At 38.8% G+C, this 16,353-nt stretch overlaps 1 protein-coding gene and 1 long non-coding RNA gene across 5 annotated transcripts in view; both read left to right on the plus strand.

Moving 5' to 3' along the window:
* LOC139599797 (uncharacterized) overlaps positions 1-15,437 on the plus strand; it is a 337,792-nt gene extending 322,355 nt beyond the window's left edge. Inside the window, exon 2 of the long non-coding RNA XR_011682310.1 lies at positions 10,459-15,437. This is a non-coding gene — a long non-coding RNA (uncharacterized lncRNA). The remainder of the gene's footprint in view (positions 1-10,458) is intronic.
* The window catches only part of TFAP2D (transcription factor AP-2 delta), a 54,316-nt gene extending 38,879 nt beyond the window's left edge, over positions 1-15,437 (plus strand). For all 4 annotated transcript variants that reach the window (XM_071447387.1, XM_071447377.1, XM_071447396.1 and 1 more), the window contains one exon: positions 10,136-15,437. In XM_071447387.1, coding sequence (XP_071303488.1) covers positions 10,136-10,355 — 220 coding nt within the window. In that variant the 3' untranslated portion in view covers positions 10,356-15,437. The remainder of the gene's footprint in view (positions 1-10,135) is intronic.
* Positions 15,438-16,353: the final 916 nt, after the last annotated feature.

Here is a 16,353-nt window from a genome sequence, read left to right on the forward strand (position 1 = left end):
AATCCATTTCCATTACTAAGTGCTGAGACTTTTTGTCCGGACACAGGAGCTCCTTATTGTCCTCTAAAGGCTGATTTGTGCAAAGCATTTGTGGGTTTACTACAAAGGAGAGCAAAGTCAGCATATCAGTACTAGAAAAGAGCCTGAAATTTTCTACAGCTTAATGGGAGGAACCTGTTTTTCTCACCCCTTACTTTCAAAGTGGAGAGACCATAACTATCATCAGGAGAGCAAAGAGTGAGAAGAGCAAGAGCAAAAGAAAGAGAAGTAAAAATGAAAGAGAAAAGGAAAGTACTTACATAAAACTTCATTTCTTTTAAAATACCTTCTCTTACTTATAATTCAGAGGGTTCTTCCCCAGAATCCCTCAGAATCATGTGAGGTTTCTGTGTACATGTGCATGCACCTGAGTATGGAAGAGGGAAAAGCTGGGGAGTTAATTTCTCATGGAACTTAAACCAGATTCAAATCTTACAGATGTCAGTACAGCTGAGGCTTCATCTCTATTTTTTTCAGGACCTTTCAGCTTATATAAATCTTTCTTCAGCATTATAAGATTGTAACATTTAGAGATAGCAAAAGGATAGATGTAAGCAAAACATATGTAAAACACTGAGAATCATTCACTTTCAAAAAGCCCAGAAACAGCAAACCAGGGCAATCATGACCTGCAGCAGGTGAAGATAAATCTGCCTGGAGACACAAGGGCTCTGACATACACACTCAGAGATTTTATGACACAGGGAGTTGTGAGGGGAGATGGTGAAGTCTTGGATAATCCCCAACAATGTAATTCTGCCTCTAAATCAGCAGAGCTGAATGGTGACATTGCAATCAACAGGTTCTTCTGCTGGATCTGGATCAACATTGACCAACACAACCATCAAACCCCATCCTTTTCCTTTTAAGGCTGTACAGGTAGATCTGAGGCATGTCAGTGTGGGAAATATCCATCATTCCATATCACTCATCTCTGTGGTATTTCTGCATTACTCACATATTTAGTGCATCCAGGCCTCTCCAGAGCAGAGAACCAGAGCAGATTAACCAATTATTCTCTGTTGTAGAGATTCCTGCTGTGAAGAAGGGAAGTGTTTGTGTCACATTTCAAAGACGGAAAGAAGACAGGCAGAAATTAAGATACACAAAGATACTCAAAAGATACACAAAAATTAATCTAATGAACTGTGTGCCTTTAGACCTGGACACTGGATCACAAATGTCTGTAATGTTGGATGCTTCTGTGGTTCCTTGAATGAATTTGGCCAAGACCACCTCTTTCTGTCCCAAACAATTCCCAGGTACTGCTGAGCCTTGCCTCAGTTGGAAGCTTGGCTATGGCCACTACTTTCAGGTCAAAATGCTTGATTGATAGAGGTGGGGCCAGGCTGTGCCAGGTCACTCATGGCCTGAGGAATCTCTGTATTTTCACTTTGCTAATGCAGCTAAAGCTGAATCAACAGCATTCCTCAGCTTCAGCTTAAGAACCTTAGAGTGATTCACCTGTCTGGTGAATGGGGAGACCTGGGGTCATTTTAGGTGTGAAGAGACATCCTGTTTCACATGCATCTGCCACTCAGATCAGCATTTAGGGTATCCCTCTAATTGGACCAAATATGCAAATCAATAAGACAGCAATTAAAATATATATATATATATATATATTTAGATACTATTTCTCTCCTGTTGAGTAGAGAGAACACATACCTTCTTCTCTCTTCCATTTCACTGTCACATCTGAGATTCAGCCAGGAACCTGAAAGTTAAACTGATATGTCTTCATGTCTTTTTCTTCTTACCCTGCCCTTACATCAGAACAGTTTTGTCCCTTTTTTTTTTTAATTTTTAACAGAATTCTTTTCTTGGTTTCCCAGAATCCTGTGTAAACTAGAGTTAGCAGAAAACCCATCAAAAATAACCCACATTCTGTGCTGCAATACCAAAGCCATAACACATAAACCTTTCAAACAGAAGACTTTCTGAGATTATACTCACAAGATCTATGTCTGTGTCTTGGTTTATACATACAGACTCCATGACCTCATCAAACACCCTCCTAGCCTCACTTTCTTCACTTGTAAAATTTGGTATAGATATATCTTCTACATTTGCTTCCGGGACAATTGTGTCTCTAAGAATCTGTGGTGTTTGGAAATTTCAGATACCCGACTAATGCCATCCATCATATAGGGAAAGGAGATTATCCACTGACTACTGCAGTTGCATTTGATCCTTTAACTTCAAGGCTACATTTCATCAAGATGCAAAATCACACCCAGGTCTTCTATTTTATATATAAAGACAGCAAAACAGCAAAGGGAAAACTACTTTCTTGTATGTGACACTCCCTTCACTGCAGAAACCTTATAAAAACAGACACACAAAAAGTAATAAGTTCAGAATACTAAAGTTAGGTAATGAAAGCAATCAGCATCCTTATGGATTATTCTGTGTTCTGTCGAGCCATCCAGCTGATATGAAACTCCCTTCCTGTGAAACCGTTTGAGACAAGAGTTTTGTCGCTCAGCTGCTCGCTGAGCCTGGAGCTGTCAGCCTCCTGCCAGTGCCTGGCACCACGCTGACGAGGTGACACGAAAAGTGACAGACAAGAAACCAGAATCTCAGACTTTGGGAGCAGTGAGAAAGTAACATCCTTCTTTCCAAAGGGGAAAACGGAGCACTGAAACAGGTTTTGAAGCTCAGCGTGTTCTTTAAACTGTAACAAGAAGCCAAGCCCAAAGACTTTACTTGTGGGTTGTCTTCAAAGATGTGCTCACCCCCTTTTGTACATTGTTCTCTCTTTTTTTTTTTTTACACTTGGCTTATCAGGAGGTAGAGCAGCTTCTGTTGTAATTCCAGTGATCTCAGTTCACAGCAGCAGCCTCCTGTTTGGATGCAGGGACTGGAAGAAGCCTGGTGCACAACGAAGTTTATGGTGAAACACCTCTGGTGCCCTCTAGAGTTCCCTGATTTCCAGGAGCTCCCTCAATCTTTGGATTGAACTGAGAGGAGCAACACTGGTGCCCAGTGCTGAGGCTCTATGAACCAACAAATTGTTTATTTATTTTTTTTCTTTTTTTAAATTTTATTTTTACTTTTTTTCCTCATCTCTTTATTTACCATAAGTCTTAGAGTGCCTTCTTCTGGTATCATTCCCTCACTTCCTTTCCAAGGGATTCCTTCCTTGATCTTTACTTAGTAAGGTCTCAATCATCTTGTCCTGCTCTTTTGATGAACTAAATCCTTTCTAATTTCTAATATTTTAATAGGTTTTTGTAATGAGCTGTATGTTACCATATTCCTTTAAAGTCACAACTTATGGAGTCAAAAAAACAGACAAAAATCTGTTTTCTTTTTTTTATCTGATTCATTAAAAACTAGGTTCCATAATCATGGGAAAAAAATGTACATACATTCATCAAAGATGCAAAAAAATCTTTGGAGGTGCTTAGATTTTCAACACAGCACTTAGGATTTCTTAAAGAATTTAAGGCACTCTCATGTTTCCCAAAAGAAAAAGGAATGCCCTCCCCTCCTTTCCAAATTAAAAGGCTACAAAATCGATTGCATTTTGTCATGAGCATGTTTAGAAATGTTAATTTTTGGTCTCTCTCATTTGAGGAGGGCAATAGGGCTTCTCAGCTACATTTCCTCACTGGAAAAATTTATGGATGGTAGTAAATTGAATGAACTTCATCTGTTTCTTTGCCTTCCCATAAAGTAAAGATGAACCACTAAATGTTTTAAACTTTGGTCTACAGTTCAGAAACACTCCACAGTTTTTGGAAGTTTCAGGTCTGTTGCCTGGGCAATTCTTCTTAGTGTGGAAAATGAGCCCTAAAGTCTGAAATTTACAGATATGAAATAGATTATCTTAAATTTGGGGCATCAGCCAAAATATATTATCTTAAACTTGGGGCCCCAGCTCTAAAGCTCTCCTCCTATTTTCTCCTTGGCTTTTACACATGGTAGAAGGAGGTCAATCTGCTTAGGAGGACTTGTCCTTAATAGGCTATGAACAGAAGGAAAACATGAGAGCCTAGTTTGAAGGCAACTTCTGTACTGTTTGCTACTCTCATCCTTCTTATCCCTGTAATATACACTGCCCATGTTCTGATTTTTAACTATCAGTCTAACTTTTATCATGGTTAGACCTTCTGAGCTTCTGAAGTAAAGTTATCACCATTTAACTTTCTAGGCAACCTTCACAAGAGAGACCTTGAAACAGAAGCACCTCAAAGTCAATATTTCTGCCTCTATATTCAGATGTTACTTGTGTCGGTGAAGAGATACAAATATTTTATCATTTCCTTTACAGCCATTAAACGTCATATCATATCTTCCCATCTGTCATCAGCTCTGTGCTGTTGAATTTGGATAATCATGGAGTTTTCACAGTCAAAGTTCTAAGAAAATCTGACCAATAAGTTCAAGGTTGCTTTGTCTTCATTATTATTATTATTTTAAAGGGCTTATTTATTTTAAATGAGGATGTAAACATTCTGTGCAGATGGCCTCTTCCCCCTCCCCACTGAGAGGGAAGCTGTTTCCTTTGCTTCATGTCAGAGCTTCACCAGCCTGGGGTAGGGAGGAGTCCTTGAGGTGGTTGCCAAATGAGACTCCAAGCCTTCAGGCACACTTGGATCTTTCCACTTTTAAGTAAGGCCATCATTAAAACATGAGCAGACATAATTGCATCATAGCATTGGGCAGAATTACAGGCAGGTCTGGATATCCTCAAGCACCAGGCTTTGTAATGTGTGGCCTGATATTCATTGCCTTCTTTCTGCACCTCTCCAACACCAGAATCAGAGATTTCAGCCTTGCCTCTCAGAACAATAAAGTTGGTTTATAGGAGCTGTAGTGGGATGCACTACAAAGCTGAGAATACCCAGAAGACTCCATTATGAAACCACCATGTTTAATTTTAGGCTTATAAAACCAAATGAAAGTATGATAATGAAAGCAACTCCTTTCATAGGTATGGAGAATACCAAAAATTAACCCACATTTCAGTGTGAGCTCAATTAGCCTGGAAAATCAGGCAGCTAAATTTGACTTTCAAGAAACACATTTGAATGCTCTGCCATTAATCTTCTGTCTGTTATGTCTGATTTAAATGTAAAATCAGATTTTCTCCCAAACTTGAAACTTACTTTCATCAGCAAAGGGAAATTATCCAACTTTCTTGAATTTTTCAAAGACTTTAACTTGCAGAGAAGTAAGGACCACCAAAATTAGAGCAGGGGGAATTACTGATAGAAATGTAAGATAAAGTAGAAGATAATATCTCTCGGCCTTTTTATGCTCATTACCTAAAGTGAGCCTAATAAAATACACCCTCATAGGAGCTTGGCAAGAAGGGCTGGTTAGAAATTTTCTAAAAAATGATTTCTCTTAATAAGCTTCATGGGAAAATTAAAAGGCTCTGCATATCCCCATTTGTGGAGAAGAATCTGTTCATCAGGAACTGAAAGTAGAGTTACCACAAGACTCTGCAGCACCATTTCACTAAAAAGAGTTGGCTTTTTAATAAGAGACATAAGGCTATGTTGGTGAGAGCTGCCATATTTAATGGTTACTGGTAACTAAAAGGCTAAACTGTAAAGGAAGGAGACCCCTTACTTACTCCAAAACATTCTTTTCCTATGAGCGTTAGTTTTTTAAATCAGAAGTTTCAAATTCTGCTCTGGATAAAGTAGCAATATCTTGGTGCTTTTATGTGAGCTGGATGTCTGAGCTTCTCATGTAGTCAATGAAGATCTAGGGCAAGATATCACAAAGCTTTTTTAGGTGCTATTAGGTATTCCATCCACCACTGCTGCTTTAAAAGGGTCCTGGTCCCCTCTAACCCCCTGTATTATTACCTGTTCACATGACATAGATGTCTGGGTACCTCAGAACATCTCAAATAGCACCCAAATCACATTTTTATTTAGGATGGAGCCCCTAGTGTAGCCAGGGGAATGGTGCAGCTAACCATCAAGGAGACACACCCATTTAATATGCTAATTCTTCTCCAGACCTCTATTGAACAAAGCCCCAGGGCTCAATTCATTTGCGTAAACAATTTGAGATACACAAGGATAACCTGCCCAGCACTAAAACATCTAGAAGTGGCCTGGACTTCAGTCCTGTATCATATCTAGCAAATCTGTGCAGATGTTCCAGATGTCACAGGACATATCAAATCACTGTAGACTCTTACAGATAGGAAACTACATTAAGTCCTCTTTGGTGGTAACAGGAGCTTGGCACTGTTGATGTTTACACCTACAAGTTGGCACCTACACATACGTATCTTAATATAAGATTTTTTTCCCATTCGGGGATTTTCTACAGTCTTGTTCAGCATTGCAGAACATTAAAGTTTGTTCCCACCCCTAGAGATCATTTCTGAGACAATCCCTCTAAGTTTTGAAGGTAGTATTCCCACTTTACTTCTCAGGGTCTATTGAGCAGGCAAACGAACACAGTATCATTCCTTTTGTTCCCAAATTGAAAGTTTCAAAAATTGTAGGCCAGAAAGTTTCTTTTCCTTCTAATCCTCTATTAAACTTACTGTTTACTTGACCTTCTCAGCCTCTACAATGCCCTGAAAGCAGATTGTAGCCAGGTGGGAGTCAGTCTTTCTTCCCAGGTAACAAGCGATAGGACACAAGGAAACAACCTCAAGTTGAGCCAGGAGAGGTTTAGATTGGATATTAGGAAAAACTTAGCTGAAAGGGTGGTGAGATTGGATATTAGGAAAAACTTAGCTGAAAGGGTGGTCAGGTATTGGAAAAGGCTGCCCAGGGAAATGGTGGGTTCGCCATCCCTGAAAGTGTTCAATAACCACACAGATGTGGCTTTTGGGGACATGGTTTAGTGATGGGCTCGGCAGTGCTGGGAGAATGGTTGGACCCAATGATCTTGGTGGTATTTTCCAACCTGAATGACTCTGTGATTATATTATTTGAATCTACTGGAAATGAATGAATGAATGAATGAATGAATGAATGAATGCAGATATTTCCAACTTCTATAATACATACACAAGTTTCTTTTATTTGCAAGACCATAAAGATTTTTACGTGTCTCAGTATAGTCAGTTCCCCAAATCAGGACCCAGAAGATCACACAAGCACTGTAAAAATCATGCAATAACATAACTAGTAATGATACCTTTAATTTCCTTTTTCTTGCTTACTGTTTCTGCAAACTCCATCACATTTTAATTTCTCTGGACTTCTGAAGACCAGAAATTATTATAAAATGCAACACAAAATCATTAAATCACCTGACTCCTAAAGTGACTTGAAAGGACTTAGAATGCTCATGTATGCTACTGCTGATCTAGTTTTTACAGCTATTTAAAACATGACTTACAATGATGATGATTTTTATAATTCTTTTTAGGTATGCCAGGCATACCTAAAAAGAAAATAAAATTAAACTGAGGTATGTTTACCTCCTTGCAATGATAAATTATAAAGATCCAGATATTGATACAAGTTCAAACTTCAAGCATCCAAACTTTATGTGGTATTATTAATTGATGTCTGCAAAATATTGCTTGTAAATATTTAATTATAATTTTCCTCACATTACTAACTGGGAGTAAATATAAATTCCTGCTTTGAAAAGTGCCTGGAGACTGATGGATAAATGTTCTAAATGCTAGTTATTTGGAAATAGCCTTTTGGAGATCTTTTATAAAAGACTATGCCACTCCCAATCTGAAATGAAGACATATTTCCATATTGAGCACTCATTTTGGTTGGAATTCACATATTTTTGTGTCTTCCCTAAAATACCAGCTTTCCTATCAAATAGGTTTCCCATGTCTAGCAGACAGAAAGGTGACCCAAAGAAATATCTTGAAGCCTTTTCCATGTGTTTTTTTTAATACTTACAACATCCTACCAATTGTCCATGTCCTCTAAAACCTCTTTCCCCTTAGTCCCTACATTTTCATATTTTTTCTGAAAAAGCCTGGAAAGACCAAGAAGCCAAAGCGCAGAGGAAACAGGTCACTGAAGTGAAATATTCGTATTTCTAACCCTCATGTGGGTCTCTACATCAGATCAGGTTTTACTGATGTGGTGCCCAAGACAGCCAAAGAGTGACTGTAGGGACAAAATCTTAACCAGCAGGGAATAGGAAACAATTATTTTTCCTCGGCGAAATCACTGTGATGTGGGTTTTCTTTTTCCTTCACTCAAACCAATGTAAAGTATTGATTTCCCAAAAATGCCCACAAACTCAAAAATTAGCTTCTGTTCCTTTCATCTTTTTTCTTCTCTGAGTGGGATTAAAATAACTGAAATCACTTTTGAAAATTTCAATGGCATTTCAATCTTTGAAATAATTTTTAATTTATGTTTCTAAATTAAAACTAAAACTCTGGATGATTAGGGCAGGGGTTTTTGTTTTCACATACCACTTATGAAAATGAATCACTATAACAAGGAGAACAACTTGGTTGCCCCATAATAACTTTGGTTTTTTTGGCCCTTTCATGATAATCTTATACTGCACACATAATATTTAGGCAAATGATGCCAAAGACAATTGCCTAAAAACCAATTTTTAGTGGCATGTCCCATATCCTATGGTAGCTGGGACATCCTGCAGGTTTGAATGCAGCTCTGGGGTCCCCAGCATAGGAATGACGTGGAGCTGTTGGAACAAGTCCAGAGGAGTCCATGAAGATGGTTGGAGGGCTGGAGCAGTTCTGCTACAATGAAAGGCTGATTGGGATTGTTCAGCCTGGAGAAGAAAAGGCTCTGGGGAGGCCTTAAAGCCCCTTCTTGTGTCCTAACAGGCTCCATGGTACCTGGAGAGGGACTTTGGATAAGGGCATAGAGTGATAGGAAAAGGAGGAATGGCTTCCCACTGACAGAGGGCAGAGTTTGATGGGATATTGGGAAGAAATTCCTCACTCTGAGGGTGGAGAGGCTCTGGCACCGGTTGCCCAGAGAAGCTGTGGCTGTCCCTGGATCTCTGGAAGTGTCCAAGGCCAGGTTGGATGGGGCTGAGAGCATCCTGGGGTAGTGGAAGCTGTCCCTGCCCATGCCAGGGGGGTGGAATGAGATGTTCTTTAAAGTCCTTTCTGGGATTCTATGGTCTTCACAGAGATGGTATCCAAGAGATAAGACATGTAGAAAACTGTCACACTTCTGGATGTACAGGCGGCAGCTAGGAACAATGACAATAAAAATTCAGTGTTTATAAAATCCCCTTATTTAGATGTTTAGGTGGCAGGTGCAACAGGGCAAATCTATATCAGTAAATTCAACACTACCAGGGAAGCATCATTAGAACTGTGTTATTTTTGCCAGTAATTGGTTATGATTATTCATTAATTCAGCCTGGCTAAACCAGCCCTATGTGAAACATTTTCTGTTCATTGCTTGAACATGGGTATTGGCCAAGGATATCGACCAGGGTCTATTCCCAGCAGGAACTTCAGATCTCACCCTGTTGGATGGTCCATGAGCATAGCAGCAGGGATATGACCAAATCATGCCAATTGTGCTGAGGGTTGGAGATGGAATCCTTGGCTTTGCTGAATTTCCTAGTACAGATGCAGTCATATCTTTATTTAGAATAACCAGGTCATGTTTAAGAGCTATAAAATCATAGAATCATTAAGGGTGGAAAAGACCTCCAAGATCATCAAGTCAACTGAGTATGATCCAGAATTTTGAATAAACCACACAAAATTCTTTTTATTTACTCAAGAAGGGGGAGCCAGACTTTATGACACTGGAAAATTAGCAATGCTGAAGAGCCAAGGGCATGGATTCTGTCTTGGCTTCTCTGAAGTCAACAGCCCTGTGTCAGTCTGCACTTGCTGAGAGTCTGTCCTGTGGTGTTTCAGAACTGAGGCTCCACCAAAAACAACCTTTGAAGCTGCATGCAGTCTGCTCTTTGGCTCTATTCCTTTCTTTTCTGTTCCTCCCACAGGTAATAAATAGTTTAGGGAGCAAATCTTGAATTTCAGTATAGCAAAATGAGCGTACTGTAAACTCCTCGGTGTTTGTGGGCGCATTGATATTTATGTGTGTGTGTGTATTTCTTTCCCTTTATTTTTTTCTTTTTTTTTTCTTTTTCTTTTTTTTTTCTTCTTCTGTCTCTTTCCCATTTGTAGTTTGATCACTCACGGTTTTGGAACTCCTGCAATATGTGCTGCCCTAAGCACTTTCCAAACTGTTCTCAGTGAAATGCTGAACTACTTGGAAAAGCACACATCGCACAAAAACGGAGGAGCGGCGGAATCCGGCCAAGGACACGCCAACTCGGAGAAAGCCCCCCTGCGGAAAACTTCAGAGGCTGCTGTGAAAGAGGGCAAAACAGAAAAGACAGACTAGCTACATCAAACAGAATCTATTTCGAGAGAGTCTTGCTGCTGATATTTTTTTTAAATATATATATCATTGAGGGCAATTTATCTCCAGTGGACCAAATCCAGAGGAAAAAAAAAAAAAAAGGGGGGGGGGGGAAAAAGAAAAAAATAGTAAAAAAAGAAAATAAAAAGAAAATAAAAAAGAAAGATTAAAACAGAGAGAAAGAGAGAGCGTGAGAGAGGAAAGTATTCAACCCTAAGAACAGCAGTGTACAGTAATTGTGTGATGAAATTGTCACTTTTTTAAAATTTATGTTGCTCTAAACTGCTTTTTTGTGCACGTAGTATTTGATTGTTCTGAATGATACACTAACACTGTTTTTTATAAGCACTTCTGGACTTGGCTGAGATGGCGCATGAAATTTGAAGCACTTTCTTCTCCAGCAGCAGAGTGAGGGTCAGTGCATCAGTTGTGGGACACACAGTTCCAGCATCCTGGCTTTGCTCTCATGCTGGATGGATTGAAAGAAAGGCTTCCTCTGGTCCATGGGAAACACCTGATCTACTCACCATTGAAAAACCAACATGGAAATCTGGTAGAAAGGAATTCTTGGGTCACGGGACAAATGAACCATCCTGTACATGGGAATGCAAAATAAAGCTGCACTGGAATGAGGCCAGAACCTGTTGGGAATCTGTCCTGACCATTCAAGCAGCAGCCATGGTGTCTCTTGTGAAAAGAGCATGGCAGACTAAAAGGAAAACAAACCTTGATAGTCTCAGTAAGAGCCTTGATCCCTCTGTGAACTTCAGTTTAAATGACAGCATGGGCTTCTGTTCTCTATTTTCTCAGCTCCTGGTACCACAGCACTCTGCCATACCTGGGTCTCTGTTCAACACAATCAGTGCAGGCAATTGGAGTCACCTTTTGTGTTGCCTTGATTTTATAATGCTTTCTTTTCTCCAACAGCTTGTTTCTGCGACTTTATTGTCTTTATAAATCCAGCTGAGGTGTGGAGGTCTAACAGAATCCACTCACTGGAAACAAAATAAAAACAAAACAACAAATAAGACAGATTGGCTTAGTCCACAGCAGCTGAGTGGGAATAACCTTGCTAATGTACTCTTGAAATATTACTTTACCATCTACCACACATCCTCGAGCAGAAAACACAGGAGGTATAGCTTGAGCTCAAGACTCTTTGAGTCTAGGGACTTTTTCCAGTCACATTCTAACTCCTTCAACGAGACTTCATTCCATTTTTTTTCTTGTTTCTCTAACATCACCTTATTGAGAATGTTAGGAAGGAATGGTATTGCTGGGAGGGCTTGGTGTTGTCCATCTAAACTCTACTTCAAATCAGCAGAACCAGACCTTTTCTTCCAAGGAACAATTCAGATATTTCTGTGTTAAGAAGAACTATAGTTGTCCATGTGTAAATGTTTAGAGCCATTTGAGATGTTTTAGGTATCTAAGACAGAGTTTTGACAGTTATGACATGAAACCTTTAAGAGAACTGGACTCACTTGGAGGAAGAGCTGGAGGATCCCAGAGACAGCGGTAGATAACTGTGGGTGACAAAAGCTCTCACACACATTTTCACTCTCTAGAAGTTGTTAGCATGGATTACACCTTGGATGATCAGTTTAGACTAAACCTGAGGACTGGGACAAATACATGCAGTGTTTAGAGCCAGATGCAAGGAATTAAACTGAACAGTGTCACCCTCACCTTTCAACTTATGGAAGGCAATAGAGTGATAATGGCATGATGCTGTTCCTCTCAAAGTCAGTAAGGACATTGCCATCACCATGAGAAAACACTCTAGAAGGTAAGGAGTCCCTGATTGTTTATTTAAAGAAATCTGTGAAAAAAAAAAAAAAAATCTATGCTTTTGCCCAGAGTTGTCCTTGCTCAAGGTAGGTGTATAACTCAGATACCTGCTTTAGTGCAGTTGCCCCCCTGCATTGAGGGAAACAGCTGTATCTCCATGGCACTCCACCTCCTTAACATACCAAGATCAGATAAGTGGCTCAAAAAATTTAATTTTATTAAATTAATTTAATGAATATGTACTGGTACTTCTGGAGAAATTCTAAAGTCAAATGAACAGTCCTCAGAGATGTCTTCAGCAGAAACATCGTGGAACTGTCCTAAAACATTAGATACTTGAGTGAAACTAGGTAACCATAACTAAAAGTGAAAAGGAAAATTATTCTGCTTTTTCTATTGCCCAAACTGAGGGAGAGGAAAGGGAAAAATCAAAAGTTTGACTGTGTCAGATATGCAGATTTGCAACATCTGTAAAATATGTGCTGTAAAGCAATTTAATTTGAACATCTATTTCAAGATGTGGATAGATTTAAATTAGATTTTGTTTGGGCAAAAAATATAAGTAAAAGGTTTTTAAAATCCTTTTCAGTTTTTTCCACTAAAACATCGACTTTTTGGAGAAGGAGGAATAAATGGTTGGGCAAATAAATCTATGAAACTGTTGTTAAAGCAACATTTTATTACCATCAAATTAAAATGCTTAACATTGCAAATAATATGTATGCAGCCTTATATGAAATATTTGCCTAATCAGGATATGGTCCAAGGTCCCAACAATGATTTATTTCAAGACTTAAGTCTCTCACTGTTACATAATCACTATGAGTGTCTGCTCTTCAGGCAACAGATTATTTTTGGCCTGGATTACCCTTTAATCTATTACTATTAATAAATCTGAGCACACTTCAAGCCCCAGAACTTCCAGTTTTTGGCTTAATGACCCCTCTATACTTTTGTTAATGGTCCATATAGATCTAATTCTACCTGATTGAACTGCTATTTGTTCTTACCATTAAGAAGTTGTTTCTATTTCCATGTCAAACGTTCTGTTTTTTCCCTTAGTACTTTAGCACATTTTAAAAGCAAAATTCTTTTTTGAATGTAGCTGCAAGTTTGCTGACCTTGGCAGGCTCTCTAATTTCTATTTTTAATCACACTTAATAATTTTATTGAGCGAACAATAATTATCACTGCCTTTTCTGCTGAACTAGCTGTCTGAAAGATTTGGTGTCAAAATACCTTTAGTTTTTAACACTGGAACTTTCAGTGAGGTTTTAAGCAATGGATTCACTGATGCTCCTGTTAAAATCTCAGCCTAGGTTCCCACTTACATTCCTGTGCTGTCCATGTTCCCATGTTGTAGGTCTGGGGGTTTTATTATTTTCTTAGTCCTTATCTCTGTGAAAACATTGCCATCTCAAAACACATTCATGACCCAGATAAACCTGAAGGAAGTTCATTATTTGAAGGTAGTGGGTGCTCTCTGGTGTCAGATTGAAGTATACTTGTACCTCTTTGACTTGGAAATTTATCTGATCAGAAAAAGGAAAAAAATATCTTCCTTTAAGAGATTATGGAAGTGTTTATCCAATGTCAAAACCATCAAAGGAGTAGAGAAAAGTCTCCCAAGTTTCATGGCCAGGAAAATGAGTCATTATGATTGTTGGACCCCAAAATTTGATTCATAACCCAAGTGCTGTTTTAGTAGTTGGATCCTTCTGTGCTTCAGCCCATTGCTCAGCTCTGTATGAGTTACACCTTTCCCACCATGAATCTCAAAACATTTTATTTACTCCTTATCCTAAGTCCTGGCACAATTGACTCACAAAGAGCAGCTTCTGACTCTTGGATTTATTAGCAAATTACTCATGGAGCAAACACACTGACTGACTACAAACTTATTTTTCTAGAGCAAGGTGTTACTCACTGTGAGTGCAAACAGCTCTTGTGATGACTAAGCTTAGCAGGTGAGTCTGGCAGAGTAGGAGCAAAGTTCTCACCTCTGCCCTGAGGTTTGGTTCTCTGTTCACACAGCCCTCATTCAGCACCATTACATGACAGACAGGTAATGTAGTAGAGTTTTGTCAGATTATGAGAAGTGGAACAGAGCTCACGTGGCCTGTTAAGGAGAGGGAATCACAGGCGAGCAGTGATGACTCTGCCACCTTCAACTGAAGACTGTCAAGAACTTTGTCCTTTGTGCTGCCATCTTTAACCCTAACTCTTCCTAAGTGTCATTCTGTTGCCTTGGAGAACTGGAAGAAGGGGTGAATTTAGGCCTTTCATTTGCTTCCTTTTTTAAGATAAACACCAACATTTGTTGGGAAAAGACTTCAGCTCTCCAAATCAACACGGAATCTGCTCTTTGAAGTTTCTCTTTGACTTTTCCTAAAACCAGAAAAATCTGCTAAAAAGCAGGCACAATGTATAGTCCTTCCAAATCCTGGACCTCTGTGTAAATATTTCCCCAGTTCATCTCCTCCTTTGGACGTGACTCAGTGGCACAGGCGCAGCTCACAGTTTTGCAGCCAGGCTCAAGAAGGGCTGTTTATTGTCCTAAGAGCCACTTTTAACTTTACAATCTCTAACTGCTATTTTTTTGGTTTTTGTTTGTTTCCTAATACCAACCAGAAATTTTGGTCTTAGATATCTTAGGGATCCAAAAGGGCTGCTGGTGAATTCCAAGGTCATTTGACTTTCATTTATCCTTTGGAGAAATAGTTCTGCTGCTCTGATTCTTTATTTCTAAGGACAAGAAGAAACAGCATTTGTAGAAGACACAAGCCTGCAACACAAGGAAGAATCAATAAATTATATAGGAACTGTATTTATAAAAGTATCCTTTGCCTCTGCCCTCATTACAGGTTTAACAAGAATTCACATACAGCTGTGTGGGGAATGAGGGAGGAAGATAAAGTCATTTTCCTTTGCCAGGTGAAGGTCATTTGGAAAGATCTGATCTTTTTATTGCTATTCTTTACTTTTCTTTATTTTGTACAATTAATTCTGTTCTGTACAGCAGCTGTTGTGATTGTATTTAAATGTGAGTGCGCACTTGGTCACCAACAAACAATGTCCTCTTTATTGCTTTGGAGTTTTGGTTTGGTTTTTTTCCTTCCATTTAATTTAATTTATAATTCAGTGGTGAAAAACATAATCTTTTATATTTCTATTTCCTATACAAGCTACCTGTTTTACATGAGTCTATGAAGATAATGACCACATTTGATCAAACATTTCACGGCAATAAAATCTATGTTGATTTAACCCTGATCTGTCTGGTGCTTCAAAATAATTTCCATCTCTGAAAAAAGATTGTCAAACTTGACCAGAAACCAGATCTATGACATTACAAGACCTAGAATTTTCATCCAACGGGTAAGACATACAAAGCAGAGAAACAATAAAAATATTATTCTGAAATTACAGCAAGGAAATCAGTTTATACAGAGATTAAAGTTTGGATTTATTGCACCTAAATGTGACTATGTTAAATAGTTTTCTGGTCTAGAATCTGCTACCCAGATTTAATGTTTTTATGTAAAGAGGAAGATCTAATACAAGGCAATTCATATTATCCTAAAGCAGTAGTCCAAACTGGTTAGGATGATTTATATTAGATAAGTGGCAGGGTGGATTAGGAAAAGTAGCAGGAGTCCTCATGTCTTTACTCATAATGGATGCACCCTGGAAAACTTGCTAGCCCTTGATATTTAATATTTAGAGGCTCTCAGATGTGCTTTTCCCATAACTGTGGGAAAGGTTGTAACAATGCTGGCAATCAAATCCTCATCCCCACAGCCTCAAACTAATTATTTAATCTTCTCCCTGAAAATTTACAGCAGTTCATTTCCAAGTGCTACTTCAGCCAAGGGTCTGGGCTAACTGCCACTGCTCCCACTCGAGATTTTCATTCCAATATTGTGGCACAAGGTTTGACTTTTTCCAGGCAGAAACAACAGTCATTAAAAAGGCTTTAGATGCAAACCATATCCTCTTTCAGGTATGACTTAAAGCAACTCTAGCTCAGAGGTTTAGCCAAGATTTCCAAGAAAAAATGGATCTAAAAGTTTTCACTAAAAATTTTTTTAAAAAAGCAAAATGATGTGGCTTTAATAGCAATTTTATAAACATACATATTCAAAACTGTTTGGGAACCTGATGACAATCCTTCATTTTGTGTTGTTAC

Source organism: Agelaius tricolor, unplaced genomic scaffold (assembly GCF_023055355.1).
Source record: "Agelaius tricolor isolate 1412-34295 unplaced genomic scaffold, bAgeTri1.0.p SCAF_1, whole genome shotgun sequence".
NCBI classification, from domain to species: domain Eukaryota; kingdom Metazoa; phylum Chordata; class Aves; order Passeriformes; family Icteridae; genus Agelaius; species Agelaius tricolor.